The 12705-nt window shown below is 40.9% G+C and overlaps 1 protein-coding gene across 5 annotated transcripts in view; it reads left to right on the plus strand.

The window, feature by feature from the left end:
• Positions 1-567: 567 nt before the first annotated feature.
• The window catches only part of LOC132405626 (organic cation/carnitine transporter 2-like), a 76778-nt gene continuing 64640 nt past the window's right edge, over positions 568-12705 (plus strand). For 3 of the 5 annotated variants that reach the window (XR_009515933.1, XR_009515934.1, XM_059990584.1), the window contains exons 1-2: positions 570-1115; positions 10355-10458. Coding sequence is in view for 3 of the 5 variants with exons in the window: in XM_059990584.1 (XP_059846567.1) it covers positions 594-1115; positions 10355-10458 (626 nt within the window). In the remaining 2 variants the exon portion in view is untranslated. Of the gene's footprint in view, positions 1116-10354; positions 10459-12705 lie in introns of all 5 variants that reach the window. The other 2 variants (XM_059990585.1, XM_059990586.1) reach the window with 2 other exon arrangements.

Genomic DNA, 12705 nt, shown 5'->3' on the forward strand with positions numbered 1-12705 from the left:
AATGCTGTCCATTCGACATGCAGCTTACATCTCAGACATGTATAAATATTACTTTTCAGTGAGTAAGTCATTGAGTACACTTCCCACTAAAGCACTCAACATCATCAAAGACCCCACCCACCTCTTCTCTCTTCTTCCCCCTCCCATCCTGCGGAAGATACAAACGCTTATTACCAGGTTCCAGAGCAGCTTCTATTCCACTGTTATAAAACTGTTCAACAGTTCGCTGGTAAAGTAAGATATACTCTTGATCTCACAGTCTATCTCGCTGTGTCCTCGCATCTTATTGTCTGCCTGCTCTGCTCTTTCTCTGTAACTATAACGCTTTATTTTGCACTCTGCTATTTTCCACTAACGCATTCTTGTAATTAAGTGATCTGAGTGGATAAGTGTGCTGGACAAGTTTTTTCACCCTACTTCGGTACGTGTGACAATTGTACCCATTTACAATTTTTTTCAAGTAGTCTGTATTAAACCGCTTGGGGTTCTTTTTGTATTATCTGTTGCTATACGAGTGGCGAGTGGGTGTCCTGCCAAAACTAGAAAACACTTCGGTTTAAGCAAACAGATTGCCGACTGAAAGGCGATCCTTTATGGTAAGCGTCTCACATTCTAATTATAGTAGAGGCGATCGATATTACTCATACTTGCAATCCACGCCCGCCCTCCGTTGGTCAAATCCTGCATGTTTCCGGAAGAAAGTCACAGTCGTTTCTGCCACTGCAACTGACATGCGGAGCTATGAAGAAGTTGTCGCGTTTCTGGGAGAATGGGGACCGTACCAGAAGCTTATGTTTTTCATCTTGAGCTTTAGCATCTTTAGCAACGGTTTTTGCGGACTCTCCTTTGTTTTCACTGGCGGTGTCCCAGAGCATCGCTGCTTAATTCCTGGGAATCTCAACCTCAGCGAAGCATGGAGGAACAGGACGATCCCGCTACAGGGTCCCGAACAACAGCGCAGCAAGTGTACTCGGTACCGGCTGGACGTGATACTGAACCTTTCGCAGACATTCCCCGACCCAGACTTCCTCAACATGTCTGAGATCGAACAGGAACCGTGTCTGGATGGATGGGAGTACAGTAAGGAGCAGTACATCTCCACTATCGTCTCCGAGGTATGTGACTGGGGAGATACACTGCTCACACTCAGCCACAGTTAGCCTGGGGATATTCTTTTGAAATTAGCTGTGGTGCAATGATTTTTAAAGAGCGAAAGGACGAAGTGCCTTTGAATCCATTCATGAGCCTACAACTGTAATTTAATCTCCAATACGAGCTCGAGTCAGGGATATTTTTAATGTTTAACCTTGGTTGAGGATTTTTAAGTATTAAACTTCAACCCTGTCGTTAACTCCCTTTATCAGAATTCAAAATGTCCCGTTCTTCCAGGAGGTCTAATTTCATTCAATTTACCGCCCGCTTCTGTTAGTTTAGCATTTTTGAAAACTTCATAACCTCCGATTTTAGAAAGGAAGTGATAAAAGAGAGTTTCTCGGTTTTAAGAGTAGGGAGTGAATGTAAAAGCTGCCAGGGGGAGGAAAGAAAAGAGTTTAAAGTTCTCGAACAAACTTCTGACTGTAGAATTGTTTGCTACAATGTGCTGTAGAACAAAATGGGTTGTATCATCTTTCAGTTCATTCACATATTCCTCTAAACCATCCTTTCCTAACCTTTTTGTCCCGGTGGAACTCGTGAGATAATTTTCAGGTCTCAGGGAATCCCTGCATTAAAAAAATCCGCAGCGCACAGTGCCTTAGCGTGATCAGTAAGTCCTGGATATACTGTAATAATCCAAAAATAATTGTCAATCTTCTTTTGAGTAGAGAATGGATTTTTAGCCAACCTTGGGGGAAAAAAAAGATATTTAAGCTTAGCTTATCTTTCTTGAGATTAATTTTTCTTTCCCTTTCATAAATTTTAAAAACTCATCAGGCAAACATAATAAATGTCTGTTAAATAACTTAATCCAAAATGAGTTTTAATTTTTTTAAAGGTAGACTTGTTAGATTTATTGAATAGACTGAAAAATGATTTTATGCTGCTTACAATGTGAAAATTTATTGACAATGTTGAAATGTTAAGTTACTAAAAACCATAAGCCAAAGCAATATGAATAAAAACATAACCTAAGTCACAATTTTATACAAAGTTTTGAAAAACATTTTCTTACTAATTTCAGGCTCAAACATAGCATGTGAAACTTGTGCTTGTTTTTGCTGTATAAGTACTCAGTTCTGGGTTGAACTTGAGATAAGCACACATGGATTTCACCTTCAACTGAAAGGAAACAATTTCTATCTTTACTCTTGATGCTTGTTAAATAAGAAGATCTTGCTTACACATGTAAAAAGTTGGGTGAGTTAATTCGGGAGGGAGAGGCTAACATCACAGCCCAAGTTCGGTAGGTCCATTCAATGCTCGGAAAAAGCACTTCACGCTCCTCATCAGCCTACTGTCCTCCCCTTTGTACAACATAGCACTCACCAATTATCAATGGTGTCCATATCTCACATTAAAAACTGAGAATGGACACAACCAAATAAGCGCAGTCCTATGCCATACTGGGCTGAGAGTCATCTAAAGAGGTTGCTAATGGAGACACACACACAAAACGCTGGAGGAACTTAGCAGGCCAAGGAGCAACTGAGGAAAAGAGTACTGTCAACATTTTGGGCTGAAACCAGTCCTGCAAAAAGGGTTTCAGCCCAAAACGTTGACAATACTCTTTACAATAGATGCTGCCTGGCCTGCTGAATTCCTCCAGCATTTATGTGTGTTGCTTGGATTTCCAGCATCTGCAGATTTTCTTTTGTTTGTGATTGGATTGCTAATGGGGCTGTTCAGTCACTGTCCGCCACTGTGAGCACTAGCATCGTGCTTTGCATGAAGTTCACAAAACAATGATTTTTTTAATCACAGTCTCTCACAAAACTCCTTAGTGGCCTCTCATGGGACCCTAGCTTTCCCCTGAACCCTGGCTAAGAAACCCTGAGCTGAAGTATGCCCTGTTAATCAAGTGAAGTCAAGTTTATTGTCATTTAACTATATACACATATACCGCCAAATGAGACGTTTCTCCTAGTCAAGGTGTAAAGCATACATAAAGCATATATAATAAACAATAACTTAGGAAAGTAAGGATAAAATCTACAGATGAATTACATATCAGTAAACAAGTTGTTGGCATCTGTATGTCTCAAGAGACAATCTTTATTTAATGTTTCTTGGGGTTGTGGTCTTGCAGCTATTTGCACTTTCTAGAGTGGCTGTCCAGCCCCACTCCAGAGTGACAGGCTCTTCCACAGCAGCTGCAGGTGAAGGAGGAAGGTGCTCTGGGTGATGCAGCTCTGGCTTTTCTTCTGGCTCTCTTGTTGATGAGCATGTTGGTTCTTGACACCTCTGCACATTGTACACATGGAGGACTACATGCAGCCCTCCATACTGTCTGGTCTTCAACTGTTTCCTCCCAGGTGCTGAGGTCAATGCCAGCCAGCTTCATGTAGTGCTTGCAGGCATCCCTATAGCAGAGGCACAGTCTTCCTCATGGGCAGTAACCCTCACTCAGCTTGCCATGCAGCACGTCCCAGGGAATGCCTCCCTGCTTCACCTGTTTGATATAGCCCAACCATCTGAGGTGTCTGTGGCTGGGCGTGCTTGAATGCTGGAGGTGTTAAACACTGCAGAACCTTTGTGCTGGTGATTGTATCTTGCAAGGTGTGCCTGAGGCACCGTAGGTGGAATGAGTTTAGCCTCTTATTTAAAGTATATCATCCAAGCCTTACCGGCATAGAGGAATGTGCTGAGCATGCACACCTGGTACACTCTCACCTTGATCTTCTTTGTCCGCTGTCTGTTGTTCCACCCTGTCTTGTTCAGAATGGCCATGGCAGCTGCAGCTTTGGCAATCCTGCTGTTTACCTCAGCTTCAAGGGACAGGGAAATGGTGGTGGTCATCCTTAAGATCGGTGAAGGAGTCAACTACATAAAGAGAACAACCATCAATGACTATTCTGCACCCTGGGGAGAACTGATAAACAAAGTAAAGTGCATAAATAAAAAATTGTGAGGTACAGAACAGATAACACTTCGAATGCAATGCAGCAGAAGCCTGGTGGGAACCCTGTTACTACTAAAGGCCCTGCTTATCCTGCGGCTCTTGAGGAAATATGGTCTGCCTCAGGAATTGCTGCTGCAGTTCTACACTGCAGTCATTGAGTCTGTCCTGTGCACCTCCATCACTGTGTGGTTTGGAGCCGCCACCAAGCAGGATAGAACCAGATTACAGCGCACAGTGAGGACTGCCGAGCGCATCATTGGAGCCTCCCTGCCCTCTATTGTGGACCTGTACTCTTCCAGGTTGAAGAAGAGGGCGGGGAACATCATAAAGGACTCCTCCCATCCTGCACATGGACTGTTTGAACTGCTTCCATCTGGTAGGCACTTCAGATCCCTCCAGACTAAGACTAATAGGCACTGGAGAAGTTTTTTCCCTACTGCGGTCACTTTGCTGAACAGTTAACTGCCGGTTAACTGTCGGCTAACTATTACTTGGATTGCACTACTTGTATGTATAATCTATATTTTCATTTATATTTATCATTATTATTGTTATGAGCAGAGAGACAACATCTGCCGGAAGTAAATTCCTTGTGTGTGCACAGGTACTTGGCGATTAAAGTCTGATTCTGATTCTGATTCCTGATAAGTGTCGTTGATGGATGGTTAGGAGACGCCTATGATCCTCTCAGCTGTTCTCACAGGCTTTTGTAGGGACTTCCAGTCCAATGCTTGTCTGATCTCATGTCGGAAGGACAGGCAGTTTAATCAGTTGTTTCCTAAATTCTTTTCTGCAATATGCTGGGAATCCAAAAGTACAAATAAAGGTGCTGGAAATATCCAGCATATTAAAGTAGTTCCTCTGTCATAATTTCAAAGGAGGCAAGATTAGCTTGTAAAGCTAGAGGGGAGGGGATGTCTCTGATAGGGCAAAGCTGTGGTTACCGTAGAGTAGGATGTAAACAAAGTATCTGGCCAATGACTGAATGGTAGTAGTTAGGGAATAAGAAGATAAACAAGATGGTTTTAGTAAAAGGGGAGAAATTTAAAGAAGATCTGAGGGGCAATTTTGTTTACGCAGAAAATGGTGGTTATACAGAACAATCTTCTGGAGAAGGTAGAGTGGAAAGTTACAATTACTACATTTAAAAGGCATTTGAACAGGTACTTGGACAGAAGTGGTGGGATATAAGCCCAATGCATGTCAGGCTGTTCAAGAGAATTCAGTCTCTTGGCATTCAGAGTGAGGCAGTAAAATGGTTTTGACATTGACATCATGGCAACAGCTAGAAATCAGTCATAGATGGTTGCTTCTCTGTCTGGAGGCTGTAACGTGGTGTGCCTCAAGGATCAAAGCTGTGTCCATTGTTGTATACCATCTATATCAATGATCTGGATGATAATTTGGCAATTTGGATATTTGTGTGGTGAATAGCAAGGAAGGCTATTAAAGCTTGCAGTGGGATCTAGATAAGCTGGAAAAATGAGCTGAAAAATGGCAGATGGAATCAAAAGCAATCAAGAATGAGGTTTTGCACTTTGGGAGGACCAACCAGAGTAGGTCTTACACAATGAATGGTACGGCACTGGGAATACAGATCCATAATTTATTGAAAGTGCTGTCACAGGTAGAGAGGGTTGTAAAAAGAACTTTTGGCATATTTGCCTTTATAAATCAAAATACTAAGTACAAGATTCGGGATGCTATATTGAAGTTGTATAAGACATGGGTGAGTCCTAATTTGGAGTGTTGTGTGCTGTTCTGGTCATCTGCCTCCAGGGAAGTTAACAATAAGACTGAAAGAGTACAGAGAAAATTTGCTAGGTATAGATAAGGTCATAGTTTTGTTCAGAGTCTAGAACTAGAGGGCATAGATCTATGGTGAGAGGAGGAAAGATTTAAAAGGGATCTGAGAGGCAATTTTCTTCAGAGGGTCATGGGTTTATGGAATGAGCTTTTGGAGGAAGCAGTAGAGAGGTGGGTATAATTACAATGCTTTAACAATAGGTCCTGGATGGAAAAAGTTTAGAGAAATATGGGCCAAATGTAGACAAATGGGAAAACCTCAAGAGAGGTATTTAATTATAGTATTAGGGACTAAAACATTACTCTAGATGATATACTGCTTAATCTTTCTCTGTATGTTGGAATAATGGAAGAGATCTCAGCAGCAGGATTCAGAAGATGCTTTCAAAAAAGAAAGCAAGTACATGGGGCAGCTATCCTTAACGTTCTTCAATAGTCATTGGCATTTGGAAATAAATTATGTGTTGACTCAAATTTGCTATAAGAAATGAGAATTTGCCATAAGAACATCAGAATAGGAGTAGTTGTGAGGGTCCACTAAACAATAAGATCATTGCTGATCCTTAGTCAGTTTGAACTCACTTGATTCAGATTGTCCTTGATTCCATCAACAAAACTATATGAGTTGTGTTACGTATTCAGGGAACAATAAATACATGAGTCCGGCAAGGGTTTTTTTTATAACAAACAACACGTTTATTAAACACAGAAAACAAACCCCCCAAAAGTAAACAAACACTAACGTAACCGGAAACAGCTGCTGTGTGGCAGCTCAAACAGTTCTTAAAGCGATATTGCAAAAACAGTTCTTTAAAGTGGTATTGCCAAAAGTTCAAAATGCTCACAGTCCATTTAAAAGGAGAGACTTTATAAGACGATTTAAATTCTCTTTCACGTCGCTTTGCTTCGATCCCCGACGTCGAACTTCCCACGAAGAATTTACGAAACGAAACGGCTTAAAGGCACTGACCTTTCCTTCCTCACTATCTTCAATCCTTTCTGGTAAACCCAGGGATTAACGTGAAGATAGTCAACGAAATCCTTCCAAACAAGGATCAAACAAAGGTCGAAACCCGTTTCACCGTAGAAAGCGATTCTCCTCGATCTTTAACTCCCGAACTTCGATCTTCACTCTCCACTAATTTCTCGAACTAGCAGAATCGTAAAGAACCTGCTGGCAATGACCTTTTAAACATTAGATAAAATCTTCATCCTTCAACTAAACTGCGTCATCACATTAAATCACGCAGTGGCATGAAGTCAACTTGGCAAATCCAGCCACGAACTGCCCCTCCTCACAGGGTGGGGTCTACCTTTTATAACCTGTAAAAAAAACCTGTCACATGATCTCTACTGGCGGGAAAATGATGTCACTCCACCATCACAAGACCATTACCTCAAGTCCGGTATAGCTTCAACCCCAGTCACGTGACAAGGGTACCACTGTCATGTCACGAGTACGTAACAGTTGTTACATTATCTTACAACAACTTGACTTAGGGGAAGCAAGCAGGTCAGGCAGCATCTATGGAGGGAACAGATGATGTTCAGTCTGAGACCCTACACAGATGATGCCTGACCTGCTAAGTTCTCCAGTATTTTGTGTATGTTCCAGATTTCCAGCATCTGCAGCCTCACTGTGTATCTCTGTTAACATATGGGCTTGCTGAATCTACTCCAGGTTTTCCAGGTCAGTCCAGAAGAAGATGGGATAGATTCTGCAGATGCTGGACATCTCTGGCAATGCATACAAATGGTAGAGGAACTCAGCAGGTCAGGAAGCATCTATAGAGGCAAACAAATCATCAATATTTTGGGTCGAGACCTTCCATGAGGTCTAGAAAGGAAGGGGGAAGACAGGAGGTTCTCCACCTCCTTTCCGTTAACTCCTTCCTAGTCGTCTACTCTCTTCTTCCATCAGATTCATTTCTCTTCCTAACTTTACTTCTTCAATCTATCACCTCCTAGCTTCTTATATGTGTTACGTTTCACTCATTCACTCCCACCCACCCACCTCCTCACTTGGAATCAACTATCACCTGCCAGCTTGTGCTCCTCGCCATCCCTCCACCTTTTTATTCTGGCTCCTTCCTCCTTGCTTTCCAGTCCTGATGAAGGGTCTCGGCCTGAAACATCAACTGTTAATTTCCCTTAATAGCCACTTTCTGATCTGCTGAGTTCCTTGAGCATTTTCAATGCGCAGCCCAGAATAAATCACTTACCTTCGGGTCCAGATAAATGTGCTCCAGTCTCCCAGGTCCATCTGCAAGCACTCAGTCTCCTTCCAGCCCAGGTCACTCCATTCCAGGATCCCAAGACTGACCAGACACAGCCACTTACCGCAGAAGCATGGTAAGAGGTCTGGACTGCAATTGAGACTGAAACAGCATAGGTTCAAATTCCCTGTCCACACTGTACTACTAGTTAATGCCAGGCTGCTAAGAACAAAGTTGATGAATTAAGGGCAAAACTGACCTCCCAAAAAGAACTGAGGAACTGCTTTGTGCTATGTTTTACACAAACATGGCTTATACCTCTTCACAGCACCCTTGAAACAGGAAACCCTGAGGGCCTCTTCCATTTCAGCGCAGCTAGCGCCTCAACCAGTCCAACCAAGAATGTGCTCCAAAATACTACCAGTATGTCTCCTGTCTCACCTGGGGACCAGACTCCTTTGACTAAGATGCCTACCCAGATAACCTCCAGGCTGTGCTCTTTCTTTCTGCATACAAACTGAAGCTGAAACAGAACCCAGTACAGAAAGTCATTCGGTGCTGGTCTGCAGAAACAGATGATCTCCCAACAACTCTTTTGAGTCAGAAGGCTGGTCCATACTTAAAGACTCAACAAGCAGCCTAGATATGTATACCACAAACATGGGAAAATCTGCAGATGCTGAAAGTCCAGAACAACACACACAAAATACAGGAGGAATGCAACAGGCCAGGCTACATCTACAGATGTAAACAGCCGATATTTCAGGCCAAAACCTTTTATCATGACTGATGAAGGGTCTCGGTCCCTCTTTTGCATAGATGCTGCCTGACCTGCTGAGTTTCTACACAGTGGGACATGACTGTATCAGTGTAGGTATGAGGTGTGGATGTAAGCATAAAGTGGTAGTACATGGGGGGGGCAAAGTGTGTTGAAGGGTTATGGAGAGGAATAGCTGATGTCGATGTATTTGTGGTGGGTTGCTATAAGGAGGTGTGGTTCAGCCTGAGGGATTGGGGATGTAAGTGTTTTTGAGTCTAGTGGTCATGGTGTGGATGCTGTATAACCTCTTCCCTGATGGAAGTGGGACAAACAGTCCGTAAGCAGGGTGGGTAGGATCCTTCATGATATTGTTGGCCTTTTTCTGGCATCTTTCTGTATATGTGTCCTTGATGGCAGATAGGCTTGTGTACATTGTAGAGCCGTCATGTCTGCTACAGTGCAGCTTCCGCACCACACAGTAATGCAGCATTTTAGGATGTGCTATTAAGAATATTGAATGGTTTCAAAGTAAGATGAGATGGGCTCTTGACCTCACAATCCACCTTGTTTTGACCTTTCACCTTATTGTCTACCTGCACTGTACTTTCTCTGTAACTGTAACACTTTATTCTGCAGTGTTATTATTTCACCTTATACTATCTCTATACACTGTTGTAATTAATTGATCTGTATGAACAGTATTACGCAAGATAAGCTTTTCATTATACTTTGGTACATGTGATAATAATCAACCAAATTTCCAAATTACCAGCCTTGAATATATGCAACTAAACATTCTCAACATGGTAAGAAAGTGATTTCCAAAGAATCACCATCTCGGAAGAAATTGTTTCCGTATATCTATCCTCATTGACAATTGCCTTAAATTTAGGCTATCTCCAAAGTTCTAGACTTCTCCAGCCAGGGGAAACAACCTCTCATAATCCTATGACCTTGGATACTTAAATCCTAATGCAATATGAACAATGAGATAAACACATTTAATTATTTTCGTTACATATATTATTGAACTAAAATTATTCATAACACTATAAAAAGAAAAACAATGCAATTTTACAGCTATTCCACATTCTTCAGAGGTGCCAAAGAAAACAAGTGGATTTACAAGTTTATCAATTCATCCAAAACATATCATGATATGGCATTTTTAACTTGTCATGGGACATTGCTCACATTATAACAATAAAGTTCTAAAATAACTCTAACTTTATAATCTCTGAGACCACTTTACAGGCAAAGATAGTTGTGGCAATGGGAGTTCTTTCTCATTCTGGAAGAAAAAATATAGTTCACATTACTGTATATGCTTTAGATTATTAAATGAGATTTGAAGCTCTAAACTAATGGTTTGAACAATGGTTTGTTGCTTTTGAGACTCATTTGAGAAGATGACTGAGATTTGCACCCGTTTTGAATGTCTGTCGTGCATGGATTTTGATCCAATATAATGTATTACATATTCGGTCCCCTCATTTTTTTCTTGTTTCTTTTTAGTGGGACTTGGTATGTAAAGATCATTGGAAAGCCCCGTTTTCTATGTCGATGTTCTTTTTAGGTGTGCTGGTTGGTTCCCTTGTATCTGGCCAATTGTCAGACAGGTGAGTCACCTCCTTTATTTAGCTTTGCCCCAAAATAGTCTTTCTTGTCATTCTTGTTTGCTATTTGTAAGAGCTACTATGTTTTTGAATTAAAAGTCCAATGTTCAAAGTTCAAAGTAAAATGTATCATTGAAGTACACATACAGGTGTGTCATTATATCCAACCCCGAGATTCACTGTCATGCAGATACACTCAATAAATGCTTAGAATAATAACTATAACAGAAGCAATGAAAGATCACACCAACTTGGGCTTCAACCATTGTGCAAAAATACAACAAACTGTGCAAATACAAAATGAATTAATTAATCAGTGATAAGTATCAAGAACATGAGAGAAGAGTCTTTGAAAGCCAGTCCATAGGTTGTGGGAACATTTCAATGTGGGGCAAGTGAAGTTGTATGAAGCTATCCCTTTTGTTCAAGAGTCTGATGATTCAACAGTAGTGAGTGCAAATCAAATTTGCTTAATTGAGTGTAGGCCTCTTTGTGATGATGTGCAACCATGAAATTTATTACATTATTTGATTTTAAAATATAGTTTTACTTCACTAGAATTGATTATTTCTTACTCGATAACCAACTTATTCCATTTGCCCACTCTTGTGACTATCAGAGTATACTGATCTCTGACCATGCCCCAATTACTCTCTCTCTGAATTTGCCTGGTCTCCCTCAGAGGAATAAATACTGGCGGTTTGATTCAACTTTACTATCGGATGATGATTTTTAAAAATTTATTAAGGATCAGATAACCTTTTATTTTAACACTAATACATCACCTGATGTGCCATCCCAGATTGTCTAGGATGCCATGAAAGCATACCTGAGGGGGCAAATAATCTCTTACACAGCAAATCTCAACAGAAGATCCCGTGCAGATCAATTAGACCTCATTAACCAGATTAAAGAATTGGATCAAATATATGCCCAAACTAAGAACCCTGAATTATACAAGAAGCGTGTTGAACTCCAAACTAAATTTAACCTTCTGTCCACTCAACCTGTCGAATGCCAACTTCTCGAAAGCAAGAGTCGCTTTTACATTCATGGGGATAAGTCTGGTAAATTTCTAGCCAATCAGCTGAGGCGTTCCAAAGCCAAACAACATATTACAAAGATCCGGAAGGAGAATGGAGACTTTACATCGGATCATTTAGAAATTAATGATGCATTTAAAAATTTTTATTCTCGGCTTTATTCCTCTGAATCTCTGAATGACAATATCTCTGTTGATCAATTTGTACAGAATCTGAATATCCCCTCACTTTCATCTAATTTCAAAGCCAAACTCAATGCGCCTATGTCATTAGAAGAAATATCTACTGCAATTTCTGCACTGTCCTCAGGGAAATCTCTCGGACCTGATGGGTTCCCTGTAGAATTTTATAAATCATTCTCTTCTCTTCTTTCTCCTCAGTTACTTTCAGTATTATCTGACTCGTTTAATTACAGCAAATTGCCACCCTCTTTCAGTGAGGCATCTATTATTCTTCTTTTAAAAAAGGGCAAAGACCCAACAGAGTGTTCCTCGTATAGGCTGATCTCTCTGCTCAATGTTGATGTAAAGATCTTAGCTAAAGTTTTGGCTCATAGATTAGAAACTGTTATTCCCTCCATTATCTCTGATGACCAAACAGGCTTTATTAAAAACCGTTTCCCTTTTTTTAACACTCGGCATTTATTTAATATCTTATACTCACCTCCAACTGGGATTCCTGAATGTGTTATTTCCCTCGATGCGGAGAAAGCATTTGATCATATAGAATGGAACTACCTTTTTGCAGATTTGACCTTGGCCAAAGTTTCATCTCTTGGATTCAATTGCTGTACCTGTGTCCTACTGCCTCTGTTTTAACCAACTTTCAGAAATCCCAAGTATTTAATCTCAAACATGGCACCCGCCAAGTATTTAATCTCAAACGTGGCCCCTTAAGTCCCTTTCTCTTTGATTTGGCTATGGAACCTCTGGCGATAGCATTTCAAAACTGCCCTGAATTGACTGGGATTTGGAGAGGGGGTGTTGAGCATAAAGTTTCTCTCTATGCTAATGACTTATTACTCTTTCTCTTAAATCCGTCTACATCCTTACCTCTAATGTTTTCACTTCTTGACCAGTTTAGCCAGATCTCTGACTATAAACTTAATTTACATAAGAGTGAACTTCTCCCAATTAATAAAGAAGCACAAGAGCTAACATTTTGTGATCTCCCTTTTAAAGTAGTCCATAATCAATTTACTTATCTT

The sequence above is a fragment of the Hypanus sabinus genome, chromosome 15, assembly GCF_030144855.1.
Source record: "Hypanus sabinus isolate sHypSab1 chromosome 15, sHypSab1.hap1, whole genome shotgun sequence".
NCBI lineage: Eukaryota > Metazoa > Chordata > Chondrichthyes > Myliobatiformes > Dasyatidae > Hypanus > Hypanus sabinus.